Source organism: Salmo trutta, chromosome 37, assembly GCF_901001165.1.
Source record: "Salmo trutta chromosome 37, fSalTru1.1, whole genome shotgun sequence".
In the NCBI taxonomy this organism is placed as follows: Eukaryota; Metazoa; Chordata; class Actinopteri; order Salmoniformes; family Salmonidae; genus Salmo; species Salmo trutta.
The window spans coordinates 29,619,745-29,644,092 of record NC_042993.1 but is presented as its reverse complement, the minus strand read 5'-3'; the positions used below and the strand labels follow the sequence as shown (position 1 = coordinate 29,644,092).

The following is a 24,348-nucleotide window of genomic DNA, read 5'->3' as shown; positions in this document are numbered from 1 at the left end:
GTGTGTATGGGGATAGGAGGGTGTGTGTATGGGGGATAGTAGGGCGTGTGTGTATGGGGGATAGGAGGGTGTGTGTGTATGGGGGATAGGAGGGTGTGTGTGTATGGGGGATAGGAGGTTGTGTGTATGGGAATAGGATAATGTGTGTATGGGGGATAGGAGGGTGTGTGTATGGGAATAGGATAATGTGTGTATGGGGGATAGGAGGTTGTGTGTATGGGAATAGGATAATGTGTGTATGGGGGATAGGAGGGTGTGTGTATGGGATATAGTAGGGTGTGTGTGTATGGGGGATAGGAGGGTGTGTGTATGTGGGATAGGAGGGTGTGTGTGTATGGGGGATAGTAGGGTGTGTGTATGGGATATAGTAGGGTGTGTGTGTATGGGGGATAGGAGGGTGTGTGTATGGGGGATAGGATAATGTGTGTATGGGGGATAGGATAATGTGTGAATGGGGGATAGGAGGGTGTGTGTATGGGGATAGGATAATGTGTGTATGGGGATAGGAGGTTGTGTGTATGGGGGATAGGATAATGTGTGAATGGGGGATAGGAGGGTGTGTGTATGGGATATAGTAGGGTGTGTGTGTATGGGGGATAGGAGGGTGTGTGTGTATGTGGGATAGGAGGGTGTGTGTGTATGGGGGATAGTAGGGTGTGTGTATGGGATATAGTAGGGTGTGTGTGTATGGGGGATAGGAGGGTGTGTGTATGGGGGATAGGAGGGTGTGTGTGTATGGGGGATAGTAGGGTGTGTGTATGGGATATAGTAGGGTGTGTGTGTATGGGGGATAGGAGGGTGTGTGTATGGGGGATAGGAGGGTGTGTGTGTATGGGGATAGGAGGGTGTGTGTATGGGGGATAGGAGGGTGTGTGTGTATGGGGGATAGGAGGGTGTGTGCATGGGGGATAGTAGGGTGTGTGTGTATGGGGACAGGAGGGTGTGTGTATAGCGGATAGGCGGGTGTGTGTATGGGGAAATGATAATGTGTGTCTGGGGGATAGGAAGGGGTGTGTGTATGGGGGATAAGAGGGTGTGTGTATGGGGGATAAGAGGGTGTGCGAATGGGGGATAGGAGGGGGTGTGTGTATGGGGGATAGGAGGGTGTGTGTATGGGGATAGGATAATGTGTGTATGGGGGATAGGAGGGTGTGTGTATGGGGGATAGGATAATGTGTGTATGGGGGATAGGAGGGTGTGTGTATGGGGGAAAGGGGGGTGTGTGAATGGGGGATAGGAGGGTGTGTGTATGGGGGATAGGATAATGTGTGTATGGGGATAGGAGGGTGTGTGTCTGGGGATAGGAAGGTGTGTGTATGGGGGAAAGGGGGGTGTGTGTATGGGGGATAGGATAATGTGTGTATGGGGGATAGGAGGGTATAGTGTATGGGGATAGGAGGGTATAGTGTATGGGGATAGGAGGGTGTGTGTATGGGGATAGGAGGGTTAGGGGGAATGGGGGATAGGAGGGTGTGTGTATGGGGGATAGGAGGGTGTGTGTATGGGGGATAGGAGGGTGTGTGTGTGTATGGGGGATAGGAGGGTGTGTGTGTGTATGGGGGATAGGAGGGGGTGTGTGTATGGGGGATAGGAGGGTGTGTGTATGGGGGATAGGAGGGTGTGTGTATGGGGGATAGGAGGGTGTGTGTATGGGGGATAGGATAATGTGTGTCTAGGGATAGGAGGGTGTGTGTATGGGGATAGGAGGGTGTGTGTATGGGGATAGGATAATGTGTGTATGGGGGATAGGAGGGTGTGGTGTATGGGGGATAGGAGGGTGTGTGAATGGGGGATAGGATAATGTGTGTATGGGGGATAGGATAATGTGTGTATGGGGGATAGTAGGGTGTGTGTGTATGGGGGATAGGAGGGTGTGTGTGTGGGGGATAGGATAATGTGTGTATGGGGGATAGGAGGGTGTGTGTATGGGGGATAGGATAATGTGTGTATGGGGGATAGGAGGGTGTGTGTATGGGGGATAGGAGGGTGTGTGTATGGGGGATAGGAGGGTGTGTGTATGGGGGATAGGAGGGTGTGTGTGTGTATGGGGGATAGGAGGGTGTGTGTGTGTATGGGGGATAGGAGGGTGTGTGTGTATGGGGGATAGGAGGGTGTGTGAATGGGGGATAGGAGGGTGTGTGTATGGGGGATAGGAGGGTGTGTGTGTGGGGGATAGGATAATGTGTGTATGGGGGATAGGAGGGTATAGTGTATGGGGATAGGAGGGTATAGTGTATGGGGATAGGAGGGTGTGTGTATGGGGATAGGAGGGTTAGGGGGAATGGGGGATAGGAGGGTGTGTGTATGGGGGATAGGAGGGTGTGTGTATGGGGGATAGGAGGGTGTGTGTGTGTATGGGGGATAGGAGGGTGTGTGTGTGTATGGGGGATAGGAGGGGGTGTGTGTATGGGGGATAGGAGGGTGTGTGTATGGGGGATAGGAGGGTGTGTGTATGGGGGATAGGAGGGTGTGTGTATGGGGGATAGGATAATGTGTGTCTAGGGATAGGAGGGTGTGTGTATGGGGATAGGAGGGTGTGTGTATGGGGATAGGATAATGTGTGTATGGGGGATAGGAGGGTGTGTGTATGGGGGATAGGAGGGTGTGTGAATGGGGGATAGGATAATGTGTGTATGGGGGATAGGATAATGTGTGTATGGGGGATAGTAGGGGTGTGTGTATGGGGGATAGGAGGGTGTGTGTGTGGGGGATAGGATAATGTGTGTATGGGAGATAGGAGGGTGTGTGTATGGGGGATAGGATAATGTGTGTATGGGGGATAGGAGGGTGTGTGTATGGGGGATAGGAGGGTGTGTGTATGGGGGATAGCAAGGTGTGTGTATGGGGGATAGGAGGGTGTGTGTGTGTATGGGGGATAGGAGGGTGTGTGTGTGTATGGGGGATAGGAGGGTGTGTGTGTATGGGGGATAGGAGGGTGTGTGTATGGGGGATAGGAGGGTGTGTGTATGGGGGATAGGAGGGTGTGTGTGTGTATGGGGGATAGGAGGGGTGTGTGTATGGGGGATAGGAGGGTGTGTGTATGGGGGATAGGAGGGTGTGTGTATGGGGGATAGAAGGGTGTGTGTATGGGGGATAGGATAATGTGTGTCTAGGGATAGGAGGGTGTGTGTATGGGGATAGGAGGGTGTGTGTATGGGGATAGGATAATGTGTGTATGGGGGATAGGAGGGTGTGTGTATGGGGATAGGATAATGTGTGTATGGGGATAGGATAATGTGTGTATGGGGGATAGGAGGGTGTGTGTGTATGGGGGATAGGAGGGTGTGTGTGTATGGGGGATAGGAGGGTGTGTGTATGGGGGATAGGATAATGTGTGTATGGGGGATAGGATAATGTGTGAATGGGGGATAGGAGGGGTGTGTGTATGGGGATAGGATAATGTGTGTATGGGTAGAGGAGGTTGTGTGTATGGGGGATAGGATAATGTGTGAATGGGGGATAGGAGGGTGTGTGTATGGGATATAGTAGGGTGTGTGTGTATGGGGGATAGGAGGGTGTGTGTGTATGTGGGATAGGAGGGTGTGTGTGTATGGGGGATAGTAGGGTGTGTGTATGGGATATAGTAGGGTGTGTGTGTATGGGGGATAGGAGGGTGTGTGTATGGGGGATAGGAGGGTGTGTGTGTATGGGGATAGGAGGGTGTGTGTATGGGGGATAGGAGGGTGTGTGTGTATGGGGGATAGGAGGGTGTGTGCATGGGGGATAGGAGGGTGTGTGTGTATGGGGGATAGTAGGGTGTGTGTGTATGGGGACAGAAGGGTGTGTGTATAGCGGATAGGCGGGTGTGTGTATGGGGAAATGATAATGTGTGTCTGGGGGATAGGAAGGGGTGTGTGTATGGGGGATAAGAGGGTGTGTGTATGGGGGATAAGAGGGTGTGCGAATGGGGGATAGGAGGGGGTGTGTGTATGGGGGATAAGAGGGTGTGTGTATGGGGATAGGATAATGTGTGTATGGGGGATAGGAGGGTGTGTGTATGGGGGATAGGATAATGTGTGTATGGGGGATAGGAAGGTGTGTGTATGGGGGAAAGGGGGGTGTGTGAATGGGGGATAGGAGGGTGTGTGTATGGGGGATAGGATAATGTGTGTATGGGGATAGGAGGGTGTGTGTCTGGGGATAGGAAGGTGTGTGTATGGGGGAAAGGGGGGTGTGTGTATGGGGGATAGGATAATGTGTGTATGGGGGATAGGAGGGTATAGTGTATGGGGATAGGAGGGTATAGTGTATGGGGATAGGAGGGTGTGTATGGGGATAGGAGGGTTAGGGGGAATGGGGGATAGGAGGGTGTGTGTATGGGGGATAGGAGGGTGTGTGTATGGGGGATAGGAGGGTGTGTGTGTGTATGGGGGATAGGAGGGTGTGTGTGTGTATGGGGGATAGGAGGGGGTGTGTGTATGGGGGATAGGAGGGTGTGTGTATGGGGGATAGGAGGGTGTGTGTATGGGGGATAGGAGGGTGTGTGTATGGGGGATAGGATAATGTGTGTCTAGGGATAGGAGGGTGTGTGTATGGGGATAGGAGGGTGTGTGTATGGGGATAGGATAATGTGTGTATGGGGGATAGGATAATGTGTGTATGGGGGATAGTAGGGTGTGTGTGTATGGGGGATAGGAGGGTGTGTGTGTGGGGGATAGGATAATGTGTGTATGGGAGATAGGAGGGTGTGTGTATGGGATATAGTAGGGTGTGTGTGTATGGGGGATAGGAGGGGTGTGTGTGTATGTGGGATAGGAGGGTGTGTGTGTATGGGGGATAGTAGGGTGTGTGTATGGGATATAGTAGGGTGTGTGTGTGTATGGGGGATAGGAGGGTGTGTGTGTGTATGGGGGATAGGAGGGGGTGTGTGTATGGGGGATAGGAGGGTGTGTGTATGGGGGATAGGAGGGTGTGTGTGTATGGGGGAAAGGAAGGTGTGTGTATGGGGGAAAGGAGGGTGTGTGTATGGGGGATAGGAAGGTGTGTGTATGGGGGATATGATCATGTGTGTATGGGGGATAGGAGGGTATAGTGTATGGGGATAGGAGGGTGTGTGTATGGGGGATAGGAGGGTGTGTGTATGGGGATAGGAGGGTGTGTGTGTGTATGGGGGATAGGAGGGTGTGTGTATGGGGATAGGAGGGTGTGTGTATGGGGATAGGATAATGTGTGTATGGGGGATAGGAGGGTGTGTGTATGGGGGATAGGAGGGTGTGTGTATGGGGATAGGAGGGTGTGTGTATGGGGATAGGAGGGTGTGTGTATGGGGATAGGAGGGTGTGTGTATGGGGGATAGTAGGGCGTGTGTGTATGGGGGATAGGAGGGTGTGTGTGTATGGGGGATAGGAGGGTGTGTGTGTATGGGGGATAGGAGGTTGTGTGTATGGGAATAGGATAATGTGTGTATGGGGGATAGGAGGGTGTGTGTATGGGAATAGGATAATGTGTGTATGGGGGATAGGAGGTTGTGTGTATGGGAATAGGATAATGTGTGTATGGGGGATAGGAGGGTGTGTGTATGGGATATAGTAGGGTGTGTGTGTATGGGGGATAGGAGGGTGTGTGTATGTGGGATAGGAGGGTGTGTGTGTATGGGGGATAGTAGGGTGTGTGTATGGGATATAGTAGGGTGTGTGTGTATGGGGGATAGGAGGGTGTGTGTATGGGGGATAGGATAATGTGTGTATGGGGGATAGGATAATGTGTGAATGGGGGATAGGAGGGTGTGTGTATGGGGATAGGATAATGTGTGTATGGGGATAGGAGGTTGTGTGTATGGGGGATAGGATAATGTGTGAATGGGGGATAGGAGGGTGTGTGTATGGGATATAGTAGGGTGTGTGTGTATGGGGGATAGGAGGGTGTGTGTGTATGTGGGATAGGAGGGTGTGTGTGTATGGGGGATAGTAGGGTGTGTGTATGGGATATAGTAGGGTGTGTGTGTATGGGGGATAGGAGGGTGTGTGTATGGGGGATAGGAGGGTGTGTGTGTATGGGGGATAGTAGGGTGTGTGTATGGGATATAGTAGGGTGTGTGTGTATGGGGGATAGGAGGGTGTGTGTATGGGGGATAGGAGGGTGTGTGTGTATGGGGATAGGAGGGTGTGTGTATGGGGGATAGGAGGGTGTGTGTGTATGGGGGATAGGAGGGTGTGTGCATGGGGGATAGTAGGGTGTGTGTGTATGGGGACAGGAGGGTGTGTGTATAGCGGATAGGCGGGTGTGTGTATGGGGAAATGATAATGTGTGTCTGGGGGATAGGAAGGGGTGTGTGTATGGGGGATAAGAGGGTGTGTGTATGGGGGATAAGAGGGTGTGCGAATGGGGGATAGGAGGGGGTGTGTGTATGGGGGATAAGAGGGTGTGTGTATGGGGATAGGATAATGTGTGTATGGGGGATAGGAGGGTGTGTGTATGGGGGATAGGATAATGTGTGTATGGGGGATAGGAAGGTGTGTGTATGGGGGAAAGGGGGGTGTGTGAATGGGGGATAGGAGGGTGTGTGTATGGGGGATAGGATAATGTGTGTATGGGGATAGGAGGGTGTGTGTCTGGGGATAGGAAGGTGTGTGTATGGGGGAAAGGGGGGTGTGTGTATGGGGGATAGGATAATGTGTGTATGGGGGATAGGAGGGTATAGTGTATGGGGATAGGAGGGTATAGTGTATGGGGATAGGAGGGTGTGTGTATGGGGATAGGAGGGTTAGGGGGAATGGGGGATAGGAGGGTGTGTGTATGGGGGATAGGAGGGTGTGTGTATGGGGGATAGGAGGGTGTGTGTGTGTATGGGGGATAGGAGGGTGTGTGTGTGTATGGGGGATAGGAGGGGGTGTGTGTATGGGGGATAGGAGGGTGTGTGTATGGGGGATAGGAGGGTGTGTGTATGGGGGATAGGAGGGTGTGTGTATGGGGGATAGGATAATGTGTGTCTAGGGATAGGAGGGTGTGTGTATGGGGATAGGAGGGTGTGTGTATGGGGATAGGATAATGTGTGTATGGGGGATAGGAGGGTGTGTGTATGGGGGATAGGAGGGTGTGTGAATGGGGGATAGGATAATGTGTGTATGGGGGATAGGATAATGTGTGTATGGGGGATAGTAGGGTGTGTGTGTATGGGGGATAGGAGGGTGTGTGTGTGGGGGATAGGATAATGTGTGTATGGGAGATAGGAGGGTGTGTGTATGGGGGATAGGATAATGTGTGTATGGGGGATAGGAGGGTGTGTGTATGGGGGATAGGAGGGTGTGTGTATGGGGGATAGGAAGGTGTGTGTATGGGGGATAGGAGGGTGTGTGTGTGTATGGGGGATAGGAGGGTGTGTGTGTGTATGGGGGATAGGAGGGTGTGTGTGTATGGGGGATAGGAGGGTGTGTGAATGGGGGATAGGAGGGTGTGTGTATGGGGGATAGGAGGGTGTGTGTGTGGGGGATAGGATAATGTGTGTATGGGGGATAGGAGGGTATAGTGTATGGGGATAGGAGGGTATAGTGTATGGGGATAGGAGGGTGTGTGTATGGGGATAGGAGGGTTAGGGGGAATGGGGGATAGGAGGGTGTGTGTATGGGGGATAGGAGGGTGTGTGTATGGGGGATAGGAGGGTGTGTGTGTGTATGGGGGATAGGAGGGTGTGTGTGTGTATGGGGGATAGGAGGGGGTGTGTGTATGGGGGATAGGAGGGTGTGTGTATGGGGGATAGGAGGGTGTGTGTATGGGGGATAGGAGGGTGTGTGTATGGGGGATAGGATAATGTGTGTCTAGGGATAGGAGGGTGTGTGTATGGGGATAGGAGGGTGTGTGTATGGGGATAGGATAATGTGTGTATGGGGGATAGGAGGGTGTGTGTATGGGGGATAGGAGGGTGTGTGAATGGGGGATAGGATAATGTGTGTATGGGGGATAGGATAATGTGTGTATGGGGGATAGTAGGGTGTGTGTGTATGGGGGATAGGAGGGTGTGTGTGTGGGGGATAGGATAATGTGTGTATGGGAGATAGGAGGGTGTGTGTATGGGGGATAGGATAATGTGTGTATGGGGGATAGGAGGGTGTGTGTATGGGGGATAGGAGGGTGTGTGTATGGGGGATAGCAAGGTGTGTGTATGGGGGATAGGAGGGTGTGTGTGTGTATGGGGGATAGGAGGGTGTGTGTGTGTATGGGGGATAGGAGGGTGTGTGTGTATGGGGGATAGGAGGGTGTGTGTATGGGGGATAGGAGGGTGTGTGTATGGGGGATAGGAGGGTGTGTGTGTGTGTATGGGGGATAGGAGGGGGTGTGTGTATGGGGGATAGGAGGGTGTGTGTATGGGGGATAGGAGGGTGTGTGTATGGGGGATAGAAGGGTGTGTGTATGGGGGATAGGATAATGTGTGTCTAGGGATAGGAGGGTGTGTGTATGGGGATAGGAGGGTGTGTGTATGGGGATAGGATAATGTGTGTATGGGGGATAGGAGGGTGTGTGTATGGGGATAGGATAATGTGTGTATGGGGATAGGATAATGTGTGTATGGGGGATAGGAGGGTGTGTGTGTATGGGGGATAGGAGGGTGTGTGTGTATGGGGGATAGGAGGGTGTGTGTATGGGGGATAGGATAATGTGTGTATGGGGGATAGGATAATGTGTGAATGGGGGATAGGAGGGTGTGTGTATGGGGATAGGATAATGTGTGTATGGGTAGAGGAGGTTGTGTGTATGGGGGATAGGATAATGTGTGAATGGGGGATAGGAGGGTGTGTGTATGGGATATAGTAGGGTGTGTGTGTATGGGGGATAGGAGGGTGTGTGTGTATGTGGGATAGGAGGGTGTGTGTGTATGGGGGATAGTAGGGTGTGTGTATGGGATATAGTAGGGTGTGTGTGTATGGGGGATAGGAGGGTGTGTGTATGGGGGATAGGAGGGTGTGTGTGTATGGGGATAGGAGGGTGTGTGTATGGGGGATAGGAGGGTGTGTGTGTATGGGGGATAGGAGGGTGTGTGCATGGGGGATAGGAGGGTGTGTGTGTATGGGGGATAGTAGGGTGTGTGTGTATGGGGACAGAAGGGTGTGTGTATAGCGGATAGGCGGGTGTGTGTATGGGGAAATGATAATGTGTGTCTGGGGGATAGGAAGGGGTGTGTGTATGGGGGATAAGAGGGTGTGTGTATGGGGGATAAGAGGGTGTGCGAATGGGGGATAGGAGGGGGTGTGTGTATGGGGGATAAGAGGGTGTGTGTATGGGGATAGGATAATGTGTGTATGGGGGATAGGAGGGTGTGTGTATGGGGGATAGGATAATGTGTGTATGGGGGATAGGAAGGTGTGTGTATGGGGGAAAGGGGGGTGTGTGAATGGGGGATAGGAGGGTGTGTGTATGGGGGATAGGATAATGTGTGTATGGGGATAGGAGGGTGTGTGTCTGGGGATAGGAAGGTGTGTGTATGGGGGAAAGGGGGGTGTGTGTATGGGGGATAGGATAATGTGTGTATGGGGGATAGGAGGGTATAGTGTATGGGGATAGGAGGGTATAGTGTATGGGGATAGGAGGGTGTGTATGGGGATAGGAGGGTTAGGGGGAATGGGGGATAGGAGGGTGTGTGTATGGGGGATAGGAGGGTGTGTGTATGGGGGATAGGAGGGTGTGTGTGTGTATGGGGGATAGGAGGGTGTGTGTGTGTATGGGGGATAGGAGGGGGTGTGTGTATGGGGGATAGGAGGGTGTGTGTATGGGGGATAGGAGGGTGTGTGTATGGGGATAGGAGGGTGTGTGTATGGGGGATAGGATAATGTGTGTCTAGGGATAGGAGGGTGTGTGTATGGGGATAGGAGGGTGTGTGTATGGGGATAGGATAATGTGTGTATGGGGGATAGGATAATGTGTGTATGGGGGATAGTAGGGTGTGTGTGTATGGGGGATAGGAGGGTGTGTGTGTGGGGGATAGGATAATGTGTGTATGGGAGATAGGAGGGTGTGTGTATGGGGGATAGGATAATGTGTGTATGGGGGATAGGAGGGTGTGTGTATGGGGGATAGGAGGGTGTGTGTATGGGGGATAGCAAGGTGTGTGTATGGGGGATAGGAGGGTGTGTGTGTGTATGGGGGATAGGAGGGTGTGTGTGTGTATGGGGGATAGGAGGGTGTGTGTGAATGGGGGATAGGAGGGTGTGTGTATGGGGGATAGGAGGGTGTGTGTATGGGGGATAGGAGGGTGTGTGTGTGTGTGTATGGGGGATAGGAGGGGGTGTGTGTATGGGGGATAGGAGGGTGTGTGTATGGGGGATAGGAGGGTGTGTGTATGGGGGATAGAAGGGTGTGTGTATGGGGGATAGGATAATGTGTGTCTAGGGATAGGAGGGTGTGTGTATGGGGATAGGAGGGTGTGTGTATGGGGATAGGATAATGTGTGTATGGGGGATAGGAGGGTGTGTGTATGGGGATAGGATAATGTGTGTATGGGGATAGGATAATGTGTGTATGGGGGATAGGAGGGTGTGTGTGTATGGGGGATAGGAGGGTGTGTGTATGGGGAAAGGATAATGTGTGTCTGGGGGATAGGAGGGGGGTGTGTGTATGGGGGATAGAAGGGTGTGTGTGTATGGGGGATAGTAGGGTGTATGTGTATGGGGGATAGGATAATGTGTGTATGGGGGATAGTAGGGTGTGTGTGTATGTGGGATAGGAGGGTGTGTGTGTATGGGGGACAGGAGGGTGTGTGTATGGGGATAGGAGGGTGTGTGTGTGTATGGGGGATAGGAGGGTGTGTGTATGGGGGACAGGAGGGTGTGTTTATGGGGATAGGATAATGTGTGTATGAGGGATAGGAGGGTGTGTGTATGTTGGATAGGAGGGTGTGTATGGGGGATAGGAGGGTATGTGTGTATGGGGATAGGATAATGTGTGTATGGGGGATAGGAGGGTGTGTGTGTGTATGGGGGACAGGAGGGTGTGTGTATGCGGATAGGATAATGTGTGTATGAGGGATAGGAGGGTGTGTGTGTGTATGGGGGATAGAAGGGTGTGTGTGTGGGGGATAGGAGGGGGTGTGTGTATGGGGGATAGGAGGGTGTGTGTGTATGGGGAATAGGAGGGTGTGTGTGTGTATGGGGGATAGGAGGGTATGTGTGTATGGGGGATAGGAGGGTGTGTGTGTGTATGGGGGATAGGAGGGTGTGTGTATGGTGATAGGATAATGTGTGTATGGGGATAGGAGGGGGTGTGTGTATGGGGGATAGGAGGGTGTGTGTGTATGGGGGATAAGAGGGTGTGTGTGTGTATGGGGGATAGGAGGGTGTGTGTGTGTATGGGGTATAGGAGGGTGTGTGTATGGTGATAGGATAATGTGTGTATGGAAGATAGGAGGGTGTATGTATGAGGGATAGATTCTCTGAACCTTGTGGACACAGATGAGACAGAGTGTCACATCAATAGTCCCCCTGCTTAACATAATGTCCCACCAAGCAGTGACTGGGGCTCGCCTCCTTGGACTAGTTATGCCCCTACCTCATTCTCCCTTTCTCTCCCTCTTTCTGTCTCTCTCTCTGACTCTCGTTTTAAGCAGGTCATACATACGTGTATCTCTGTGTGAGTGGTATGGCTTCGGCTTATAGCTGTCTGTCTGTCTGTCTGTCTGTCTGTGCATGAGTATGTGTCCGAATTTTCAGCCACAGGGAAATATATGCTTAGCGGATGTTTCTTTTAAACACACACACACACACCCCTACCTTGCCCCAAACCCTATCCCTACTCTTTATCCAACCCTAATACTCTGGGGTCTGTTCAGGTTATGGAGTCCAGCCCTAAAACTCTGGGGTCTGTTCAGGTTATGGAGTCCAGCCCTAATACTCTGGAGTCTGTTCAGGTTATGGAGTCCAGCCCTAATACTCTGGGGTCTGTTCAGGTTATGGAGTCCAGCCCTAATACTCTGGGGTCTGTTCAGGTTATGGAGTCCAGCCCTAATACTCTGGGGTCTGTTCAGGTTATGGAGTCCAGCCCTAATAATCTGGGGTCTGTTCAGGTTATGGAGTCCAGCCCTAATAATCTGGGGTCTGTTCAGGTTATGGAGTCCAGCCCTAATACTCTGGAGTCTGTTCAGGTTATGGAGTCCAGCCCTAATACTCTGGAGTCTGTTCAGGTTATGGAGTCCAGCCCTAATACTCTGGGGTCTGTTCAGGTTATGGAGTCCAGCCCTAATACTCTGGGGTCTGTTCAGGTTATGGAGTCCAGCCCTAATACTCTGGAGTCTGTTCAGGTTATGGAGTCCAGCCCTAATACTCTGGGGTCTGTTCAGGTTATGGAGTCCAGCCCTAATACTCTGGGGTCTGTTCAGGTTATGGAGTCCAGCCCTAATACTCTGGGGTCTGTTCAGGTTATGGAGTCCAGCCCTAATACTCTGGGGTCTGTTCAGGTTATGGAGTCCAGCCCTAATACTCTGGAGTCTGTTCAGGTTATGGAGTCCAGCCCTAATACTCTGGGGTCTGTTCAGGTTATGGAGTCCAGCCCTAATACTCTGGGGTCTGTTCAGGTTATGGAGTCCAGCCCTAATACTCTGGGGTCTGTTCAGGTTATGGAGTCCAGCCCTAATACTCTGGGGTCTGTTCAGGTTATGGAGTCCAGCCCTAATACTCTGGGGTCTGCCCTGATAGACACACAGTCTGAGGCATATAGGCCAACTAGCGAACCACACTAAAATCTCTCATTAAAAATGCACAGACTCCAGAAACACATTTTGTTTTATTCATCCCTTCTTTTCACAGGTGTCAAGAGAGATTTCATGGCCTGTGCCTATGTGTGGATTTGTCACACCCCTTTTTAGTGCTAATTTGCCCTTTTAGGTTTAATCTCTCTGTGAGTGGCTTTCCTCACCCCTTAATTAGGCTACGGGGAACCGAAACCAACACCAAACACACATACAGAGAGACACAGAGGCATGCATGCGCACACACAGGACACTCTGCTATTGTTCTCCATGGGTTCCTTTCACACACAGCTCTAGTCACTTACAGAGGACTGAGACAGAAAGAGAGAACAAGACAGTGCCATAGAGACAGTCAGTGGGGAGAGGGAGGGAGAGAGAGGGCATGTGTGGGCGTGTGTGAAAGACAGAGAGAGAATCTCTCTCTCTCCTCTCTCTCTCTCTCTCTCTCTCTCTCAAATTAGCCAAACAAAGCCTGAGCACTATAAAGGAAAATACAGAGGCGCTCGTTATGTGGGAATAAGTGGACACTTAATTGGGGTCTGATAGCCTAATAGGCAGCACTCTGATTACCAAGTGCTGCACATTGGGTCAAATTAGCCCAGTGATGAGCAGCCAGGGGATTCAATTATGTTGGGAGAACAGAAATAACGCAGTGAAAGCTCCTAACAGGGGCACCGTAACAAGAAACATGGGACTCTGGTTTTAAAAAATGGCAATTGTTGACAGAAGTCGACATTTTAAACGGTTAAAGTAAGGGTTAAGGTTAAGGTTAGGGTAGGGACGCCCCAAGGATCCCGGGTAGCACTAACCGGTAGAATAGGCGGATTGTGTAAACTGTATTGATTACATTTCTATCCGCAACATTCTAGAATGTTTGTCTTCTGAGAGTGGCCCATGTAAAAAAGTATTTAAAAACTAAGATGTTTTATCGTTACATAGATCGGATAGGTGCAGTGAAATGTGTTGTTTTACAGGGTCAGTAATAATAATACGCCGCCCCTGGGGAAAATTACGGTTAAGGCCCTTGCTCAAGGGCACAGACAGATTTTTCAATTTGTTGCCTCGGGTATTCGAACCAGTGACCTTTCGGTTACTGCCCCAACGATCTAACCTCTAGGCTACCTGACACCCCATGTAGATTCTCTCGAGCTGAAGGTCAAGGGTTCTAGTACTGACAGGGGTAAATGGTCAGGGGAGAGATAGAGGAAGTATGTTTCACTCCACTCATTCCCCCAGGCAGAGGAGCAACACGGTGGTTTTATAAGGCTTGTGTTGACCGAGTCAAAAAGGGGGACCGGTGTGAGACAGACACAATCGCAAACCAATACTCCTCTCTACCACAATCCCTCTCTCTCTGTGTCCCTGTCCCTCCCTCCCTCCCTCTCATTAGCCCCCACCCTCTCATCTTTTTCTGTCCATCTCTGTTGGTAGGCAGGCAGACTGAGGCCCAGTGGTAGAGGCAGCTCTGTCTACTGTCTATAACAGTGTCTGTAGCGAGGGGAGATGGGCGACTGAATAATGGAGGAGTTCTTATAGGAGCCGGCTGGTCCCATATCCAACGTCCCGCGCCGGGAGAGAAGTGCCTCTCGGGAAACACCCCTGTAGCTGTCACTCACACCACACAGAGGAGGGTGCCTGTGTGTGTTTGAGTGTGTGTGTCTGTGTGTGTGCGTGCGTGTTTTCAGACAAGGTCCCGTCATCCCCAGACACACACCAGAGAAAGGCAGAACACACACTGCTCTGACCTCATCCTCTGACCCCTATAGTACACACTGTGACCTTTGCATCATCCAATCATCACTCAGAGCCAAAGTCAGGTGCACGAGGGGGGGAGGGGCTTTTGTAATAGTGGACTATATAAGGAATATGGTGTATTCTCAGAAGTAGTCATGGAAATCCACTGACCCCTATAGTACACACTGTGACCTTTTCATCATCCAATCATCACTCAGAGCCAAGGTTGGGGGGGGGCCTATAGGGCACATAGGGCTCTGGTCAAAAGTAGTGCACTACATACTAAAAAAGGGGGTCATTTCAGAAGAAGTCACTGAAAAACAGAGATAGAACCAACCAAGAGCCACTAGTCCCACAGTTTCTCTTACATACATACATAGACCCATAGACTGGGTGTCAGTCTGTCCCCTGAATGGCCACTAAATACCACGAGAGAGTGACTCTCAGAGTGGAGCGAAGTGGAACAAACAAAGGCCTGTTTGTCGCGGCTGATGTGTGATGAATGTGTCCGTTCATGCTCGTCGGAGCAGGTCATTATGCTGGAAACGCCGGCTTTGCCTAGCCCGAGCCGAGTGGCCCCCGTGCCCGCATCCGTTTACTGGGCCGCGCGCCACTGCATGCACCGTCTCTCTTCCCAAACCGTTTGGCTTTTCACTCCCTCCCTAGCCGTCCCCTGGGGCACACGCACACTGAGCGGCACTCTGTGTCTCTGCTGTGACATCTCAATCAGGCCTACTGTAACGTGTGGAGCGTGGGGATGGGGGAGAGTCAACATCCAAATACACAAATAAGCCTCCCAGAGAGGGACTGAGAGAGGGGGGGAGAGAGAGAGAGAGGGAGAGAGAGACAGAGAGAAAACAATAGAGAGAGAGAGAGAGGCAGAGAAGGGAGAGGCAAAGACAAACAAGCGAGTCCCCTGATAGTTGACTAGTCTCTGCCGTGCTCTGTCGGAGGGGAGACTCTCTTTCCAGAGCTCACGTCTTGGGTTGCAAAAAAACTGGGATGTGTTTCAAGGAAGAAGAAAGAAAAAAAAAACAGGCCCAAAGAAAGCCAGCTGGGAACCAAAAAGGTGTTCACCACGGGGGAATTCTCCAATTAACACCCGGCACTGCAATCAGCTTCAATTCCTTGCATGCAGGCGTGCTGCACTCGCCGTGTGTTTGTGTGAACGTGACGCCAAGGGACAGAGAGACAAAAAGACACACTGTCTTCAGAGTTTATTGGGTTTTCTTCCATCTGTTCAGACTACACATTGTATTAACATGCTCCTGATATTGTCTTCACACTGTAAACGCAGGTGTGTTCGTGCCAACGACTACAGACAGAAAGGCAGACGGGAAACAGATGAACTAAGGGACAAACGGAGACAAAGACACATTGAAAGACCAAGATATACATTTCTGAGCCATAAAACATAGATTTTTTTTCCAAACGTCTCGCTGCAACAAGTCCATTGTTAATGTCACAAACTCTCTCTCAGGGTGACGCCAAGTCCTGAGATGTTGGGTTTATTGTCTACGCTTCAAATTGACACAGTTCCACGCCAAACTGAGCGGACCCACTTCATTCCTAGAATGAACACATAACCCCCCCCCCCCACACACACACACACACACACACACACACACACACACACACACACACACACACACACACACACACGCCGCTGTCACACAACAGGGGTTGAATATTTCATTAGATGCTGAAGGGACAGAGAGCGCGAGAGAGTGCGAGAGAGAAACAGAAAGAGAGAGACAGAAAGAGAGAGCAATGGGGGAACAATACACAGAGCGAGAGAGAGAGAGAGAGATAGGATAGAGGGGGAGCGAGAGAGCAAGAGAGAGAGAGATGGGAAGGGTAGAAAGCAAGAAGAAAGGAAGAAAGACACAACTAAAGTAAAACCATTTGAAAAACCGTTTTTTTTTGCTTGCAATATCGCATAATAACAAACAAGCATACAAATGAATTTGCCTGACGGTTTAGATACGGTATTAAGATCATCATTTAAGAAGGGGCCCTTTTTGCAACCCTCTACGGTAGTCATCGGTCTTGTATTATTAGGGCAAACAGAAACTGAACTAACTAGGAACGATGCCTTGAAGACGCGCTGGAGCTGGCCACTAAGTAGCACATCCAGACACATCATTATGAGCCATTTGATTGCCGTGCCCTCAAGATGCGCATTTAGAAGTCCAGAATTGAGGAGATTTTTTACAATTAAACAGTGGGATGAAGACCCTCTAACAATGCTAATGATGACTTATGACCTGTGTGGGTATGCCACTGCTAGGTATATGGGACGGGACAGTGTTTATATACCCTCAGTGCCCTCTAACTGAGGGTGCATCTGAAATGGCAACCTATTCTCTATTTAGCGCACTACCTTAAAGAAGTGCACTGTATAGGGAATAGTGCACCATTTTGGACGAACATTTAGCCAGCCCAGTCAGCAACAACTCTGTACTAGACCTTCTGTGGTGAAACAAGGCCCCCAGAGGAAGCTAGCTTAACACGTTAACAAGAACAACAGTGGAGATCCTCCGTTTAACTATAAGGTATGGTGCCTTTCCAGTAGCTCTACCGTCACCGCTAGCCTTGTGGCGTCGCAGCGCACATCTCAGAAGCACTGCCACTTCCCTGCGCCCTATCTCTGTGTCCATCTCACGAGGAAGACAATTGTCATTACCATTTGATTTCAAAAATTGCCCTAACCATATTCTCCTGGTTTCTTTCATATTTTTGTTCTAATCATAATTTCCCTCCGTCATCTCTGGCTGGCTCTAATTCCCTCCTCTCTTCCTCCCTCTCTCCCTCCTCCGTTTACAGAGGACCTCTCTTTTCATCCTTGAGAAGGGCTTTAATTCGAAGTGCGACGGCGTTGAATAAAGAAAGGGTGAAAAAAAAAAAGAGGCAGAGACGGCACCGAGAGGAGCGCCGCAGACGCCCGAGTGTCAATCAATTGCGGCTGTGAGGGGCCCGTGACTGGGCTATGGAGGAGAAAGAGAGGAGAGGAAAGAGAGAGAGAGTCTGTGTTTGATCTGTGTCTTTCAAAGGGAAAACAGCAGGAAGGGCCTTCACAGACGATTTGCCTCTCCCTGCCAGCTCCAGCTCCATCCTGACAGAGAGCAATCACAAGCAGGTTAATTCAACATCTACCTTCTTCATCTTTTTTTCCCCCTCTCTCCTTTCTTTTGGTCTCGTTCTGTCGACTCGGATGAAGCATTGCTTCCCTTTTTCAGAGAGCCCCGCAAGAGCACTTTAAAACACAAACAGACCTTCTTTCAGCCTTCTGTGTGTGAGGGTGGGGGGGTGAGGGTGGGGGAGTAGGGGGGGTTAAGGGTGTCTAGGGGGGTGAGCCAGAGTGTAAGGGAATAAGAAGCAGGTATTTTGCCAACCATAACTCTGTGGAAGGCAAAGAGAGGCCGGTGAACAGTCAGCAGATTCAGTACACAGAGACAAAACACAGACCCATCCTGTCTCAATAGAAACTAAAGAAATAAAGCCACAGTGTTTCCTTCTCCATGCTCTATGGCCATGTTCCGCACCCTAGTAATGGTATCCTCTCCTGGCCAACGTCTGTCCTGGTCTGTGTCCCAGGCACTAATTTTGACCAGAGCCCTTATGGACCCTGGTCAAAAGGAGTGCAGGAAATAGGGAACAGGGCACCATTTGGGACGCAACCTTGGACTGGAGCGGCTAGCTACCACATGCTTTACTATCCAGAGGGCACCAGGTCAGAGGGATAACAGGATAAAAGGTGTCCTTTCGGGTTCCAGAGAAGGACATTCCCTCTCTAGATTGGATTTGGGGCCTTCAAGGACACAGGAAGAACACTCAACACAAAAGATAGATCCAATAGAGGACAAACAGATTTGCTCTGGAGGAGGAGGAGAAGGGAGTAGAGGAGGGAAGGAGGAGGATGAGGAGGGGGAGGAGGGGGAAGGGGTAGAGGAGGAGGGTGGAGGAAGGGTGGAGGAGGAGGAGGAACAGGAGGAGAAGGAGGAGGTGGAGGGAAGAAGGAGGAGGAGTGATTGGCAGGGCACTGGATTATTACATCCAGCACTTCCTGTCAGTGGCTTTACAGGCATCACCAAATACAGCAGCTTTCTCTACCTACCATCTACACACACACACACGATACCACTCCCCTGAGAGAGAGAGAGAGTGAGAGAGAGAGAGAGAGAGAGAGAGAGAGAGAGAGAAGTGTCAGGGGAGCTGTTACCCAGAGGAGAGCGTCAGAGTGAAGATCAGTGTGTGTGTGTGTTTGTTTGTATGTTCACTCGCAGGTGTGTGTAGATAGGGGTAATCCTACCTGCATGCAGGTAGGCCAGGTCAGGGTTCTCGATGTCGGGGTGATGCTCCTTCAGATGGTTCCTGAAGTCCATGGGGCCGTTGGTGCCGTAGTCACACTTGGGGCAGTTGTACATCTTCACTCCCTCGTGCTTCCCCGTGTGCAGGATGTGCTTTCGGATGTTCTCCGCACAGTTGGATCTGTTGGGAGATGAACAGACAACGATTAAAAGGAAGAACAGTTTATTCAATTAAAAGATAAAAAGATCAAACAAAGAGTAAAAAAAAAAAAAAGACAGGAAGGAAGGAAAAGGGAGAAGAAGAAAATCCCCAAACAATCGAGGATGCTCCCCTTGGAAGGTTTACTGTACTGACGGTTTGGTTTTGTTGAATCAAGTGGATTGAACGCAAACAATTTAGTGGTGGGGCTGAGGGAGCATGTTCAAGGGGGGAGGGGCGGGGCAAAGTGGTAAACAATGATAGATAATTCTACAATTTGTGAGATACATTTACAAGCTGTAGATGCACTGTTGTCGTTTTCACACAGCCCTTGGTTCCTCTTGCATGTTTCACACTCTAGGAGTATGAAACTCCTGCAACAGGGTGAAAGTTAAAAACAACATTTTGATGAGGTCCACCGGGTTTGTAATCTCGGAACCCTGAACCAAATCTGGTATCCACTGGCCAGCTACTAGACGTGATTCTGGGGGCTGAGGATTTTCAAAACGGAGCTCAAGTAACAGAAAATACTACCCCTCTCTATGCCTCTGCCTGTGGATGCCCATGTGGCTCCTGTGGCTGTGCTACAGTGGGGCGGCCTAGTGGTTAGAGTGTAGGGGGGGCAGGTAGCCTAGTGGTTAGAGTGTAGGGGGGGCAGGTAGCCTAGTGGTTAGAGTGTAGGGGGGGCAGGTAGCCTAGTGGTTAGAGTGTTGGGCCAGTAACCGAAAGGCTGCAAGATCGAATCCACGAGCTGACAAGGTAAAAATCTGTCGTTCTGCCCCTGAACAAGGCAGTTAACCCACTGTTCCTAGGCCGTCATTGAAAATAAGAATTTGTTCTTAACTGACTTGCCTAGTTAAATAAAGGTTAAATAAAAAATTAAATAAATAGGTGTAAAAGTGGTATATTATACCACTTAGCATTTTATCCCATGTGACTTGCAGTGCAGTAAATACATTTTGAACTGTGTGTATGATCCGTGTGGGAATTGAACTTACGACTTGGTGTTGCTAACACCAGCTGAGCCATACAGGACCAGTGTAGGTGTGTAGTATTGCCGTGTGTGTAGACATGCAGGGCTGTAGGCAGTAGTCATGCAGTAAGCTAATGCTGGGCGCTGGCTGTAATGATGTCAGCTCAGGGAGTCACAGAGTCCCTGTGATTTAAGTGTGCAGCCTGACCTGGTCTCAGGCCCTATCTAAACCTGCCCTGGGACACCACGCACACAGGCCTGGACTGGGGCTGAGGACACACACACACACACACACACACACACACACACACACACACACACACACACACACACAACCCCCACCAATAGATACAACGGCTACCACATCACGCAAGCACGAGGAGCCGCGGCACTTTCATACGCACGCACACACACACACACACACACACACAGCATCATGCGTGATGAATGAGGCACTCGTGCTTGGTCTCGGGCTGACATTCTCGGACAGTATAATATGCAATCCCTTCTCCCGTATCACCTTGGCTGGGACAATAAAGGCTCACGGGTTCCAGGGCTCTCGCCAGGCAAGGGTAGAATTTGTTTTCACTTTTTGCCGAGACACCTCTCTCCATCAAGGGTCTTAGCAGTCCTGCCCCCCCCCCCGCTCCATTTGCTTTACAGGACTTCATAATATAAAGATGTCCTCAGAACTATGCAGAGGACCCGCCCCTTTTTGTGTTTTACACATAAATACATCAAAACACCTGCTGGTGAATAGTGAAATGGCCCTCCATGAAGCCATTTGCGTTGGGTAGGGTAAAATGTGAGGTGTTCTCCTTAGAGCTCCAGGAATGGGACAGCTATTTTTTTTTTTTTTACCATGGCTTTCGCTGTAAACATGTCTATCTGTACTCAGTACAGTAACAGCTCCATTAAGACCTTGGGTAAGTGGATAGGGATTGCACACAGGCATGTAACTACCTTCCACCTAATGCTAAAAGCCATACAGGATGCACCTCCTCCTTTTTACAGACCAAGACTCCACAACCTAAGCCTAATAGTATCAACATCACAAATAAAGCAAATAACATTTTCAATAACTTCATGGTGTACGGCCGGCCTACAGTGAGTAAAGCCCACAAACAGTAGCAATAAATACTATCCAACAAGTACCTATCCGATAAATTCAATTCAGAATTTTCCTCGACCACTTAAAAGTTATTTCAAAACTTTCCTTCAGATAGAGAAGTCCTCGGTCACCGTCAGGAAAATAATAAGAATAATCATAAAACGTAAAAAAAAAAAACTTCAAAAAAACATATAATTTTAATTCAAGACAAATGAACTGATTTCTTATTCCAGGCCAGTGGAATAAATACATCCATTCGGAGTCCGATGTGAAACGGTTCTAAAGAACAGTGTGAGGGTGGGATCCCGGGGGAGCGCTTCTATCTCTCAGATATGGTAATGGCGTAATTGTCATATTAAAACAGCATCATGTGCATTTAGGAGTCAGCAGGTGTCAGGCTAAGAGAAAGGCCCACATAGTCCTCCTACGATAGCCAATATGAATTAGTCCAACGGCCGCCTTTCAACTTTCTCCACGTCCGTGAGCAGCGAGATGGGAATCAACCCCGCTGCCGAGATATCGTCGCAATTCGCTCCGTCTTTTTTTTTTCTTTTTCTCTAAAACATTTCCATATTTTCTTCGTCGGCGACTGCATCGGTAATGAGGCTAGTAATTGAGGCTGTTCGTTAGCGGTGGATTTAAATGTGCGTCTTTGTGTTTTAAGAATGGAGGTAGGCATCTGCGACGGCAAAGAGAGACGGCCTAGACATCATTAAGGCTCATCCACGCCTTGCTCTCCCTACACTTCACAGGGTCACCGGCCCCGCGTCACCCGCCGCCAGACGTGCGGCGGTCGTCAAAAGTTAGCGCGAATTAGCTCAAAGTAGCTCTTTTCGCAGGCAGGCAGATTGAAAATATGCATACAGAGGATGTTGATATAAAGTATTAAAGGGAGGATATCAATTATGCCAATCATGATGCCTTGGTAGCTATAATGAGTGTCTATTCATTGAGAACAATAGTCATAATGAGGTATAGCCTGAGGTTTTGGACTGCAAAAATAGGTATATATCATTGTAAGATAGCCTTTGAGAACGTATATGCCAGTTATCCCTTTGAAATATGACTATTAATAATGTCTGACAGTAATAGCCTGCATCTTCCAACCATAATTGTTTGAACTTTCAATAATACAACACAAAAAGTTCCATTTCACATTCATTTGAGGATAAGGTAAAGAAGTTGCATTGAGGATTTCATAGATGTCAGCGACACATCTACTATTTTATACCAATATGAGATTACACAATATATACTAAACAAAAATATAAACACAACATGTAAAGTGTTGGTTTCATGAGCGGAAAATAAAAGATCCCTGAAATTTTCCATACGCACAAAAAGCTTATTTCTCTCAAATGTTGTGCACAAATTTCTTTACATCCCTGTTAGTGAGCATTTCTCCTTTGCCCTGACAGGAGTGGCATATCAAGAAGCTGATTGAACAGCATGATTATTACATAGGGTGCACTTTGTGCTAAGGACAATAAAAGGCCACTGTGCAGTTTTCTCACACACAACTGAGGAGTATTTATGTCTGTAATAAAGGTATTTTTGGGGGAAAAACTCATTCTGATTGGCTGGGCCTGGCTCCCCAGTCGGTGGGCCTATGCCCTCCGAGGCCCGCCCATCGCTGCGCCCCTGCCTAGTCATGTAAAATCCATACATTAGGGCCTAATGAATTTATTTCAAATAACTGATTTCCTTTTATGAACTGTCACTCAGTAACATTTTTGAAATTGTTGCATGTTGCGCTTATATATTTTTGTTCAGTATAGTAAATGTATTACCATATTACGACGGTCAAATGTTGACAGTGCCTTGACTAGCACATCCTTATTTGTGTGAAGTCATTGAACAATTGAGGCATTGAACCATTGGAGGTTTACAAATGTATTCAGGGTGGAAGAGCGGAGCACAGAGTTAGGCCCCTCATGACTGCCTGGTGCCCGTGTTCTATTCCTCCTACACACATTAGGAACCCAGCAGGGGTTGCGAGCTGCTAACCTCTCCAGCCCCTCCCTCGGCCCTCCATACCCACGGGGGCCAAAACAAAAATGTTAATTGGTCTTCTAATTTGCTGTTTAATTTGCCACAATCTGTAACGATCATTTTGAATCAGCTAGAAGAACAGTTGGTCCGGTTCCCTCTGTTGCCTCCCCACGGTGCTTTTAAACGTCAAATACTACTCTTCCTGGATAAATAGGATGTGAATTGAGTGCAAAATGCGTATAAATAAGTGAAATATGACACCTCACATGCTAAACCATTGCCTTTCTGCAGAAGACAAGCTTCACCATGGTAGAGTAACTTGTAGCCAAAGTGTTTCTAAACTATGGTAAAGAACAAAGAATGGCAATTGGTATTGTGGTCCCATTCATGTTTAGGAATATTGAGCTTTTGGGGGGTATTTCTCCCTCTGATGTTCCTAAAGATATTAACCTAGATTGGAACGTCTCAGTTTATTTGAGTTTTTCTTCTGTTTTTCAGACAAGTATCTGAACAGTAAATTCCAATTCCAACAGCCTAACATATCCTTATAGAGCAAGCCACAACAAACAGCCTGTCCGTGTCATTTTAGTTTCTCTAAAACCGACGCCGGGAAAATTCCTTTTGCACTTCCACCACACCTGAGAGGGGGGAGGAAGAGGATGAAGAAGAGGAAGAGTTGCGAGATGGAGAAGTGCAACGTTGCCAAAAGTTTTTCCAATTTCACCGACAATTTCCTGTGTAATTACTGATGGTCTGTGATGGTGTTTTAATGACGGAGACCTGCCAGCGGCTGGATGCTGGAGCCTACTGATGACACAGGTCTGATGGGAGATCAGAGTGTGTGTGCGTGCGCGCGTGTGTGATTAAACCCACAGTCCTCCTGCCCATCAACCCCTGCCATCTGTCCTTCCATGCGTTGGCGAGCCCAATGAGCCGGTACCTGTAGTCGCACCAGGGGCATCGGTAGGGCTTCTCCCCGGTGTGCACGCGCTTGTGGCGGGTCAAGTGGGACTGGGTGGTGGAGGCGAAGCCGCACAGCTTACACTTGAAGGGCCGTTCTCCTTGGGGACAGACAGAGAGACAGACAGGGAAGATAAGGACGGGCGGACAGGAAGACGGACAGAGAGAAATACAGAATCACTGTCCGTCTCAAGTGGAAGCTCTAACACAGGCCTTTACGTTTAACATATGAATCATTTAGCAGACGCTCTTATCCAGAGCGACTTACATTAGTCCATTCATCTTAACATAGCTAGATGAGACAACAACATATCACAATCATAGTCCCTAAACAAAATAGTTATTAGCAAAGTCAGTGCTAGTAGGAAAGTAGTTGAAATCTTTCAAATACTGTTGAGC

The 24,348-nt window shown here is 49.5% G+C and overlaps 1 protein-coding gene across 2 annotated transcripts in view; it reads right to left on the bottom strand.

The window, feature by feature from the left end:
• Positions 1 to 24,348, bottom strand: part of LOC115177297 (zinc finger protein 407-like) — a 193,361-nt gene that overhangs the window by 46,541 nt on the left and 122,472 nt on the right. For both annotated transcript variants that reach the window (XM_029737942.1, XM_029737943.1), the window contains exons 7-8: positions 23,930 to 24,050; positions 18,717 to 18,895 (exon numbers count right to left, since the gene is read on the bottom strand). In XM_029737942.1, the coding sequence (XP_029593802.1) occupies positions 18,717 to 18,895; positions 23,930 to 24,050 (300 nt within the window). The remainder of the gene's footprint in view (positions 1 to 18,716; positions 18,896 to 23,929; positions 24,051 to 24,348) is intronic.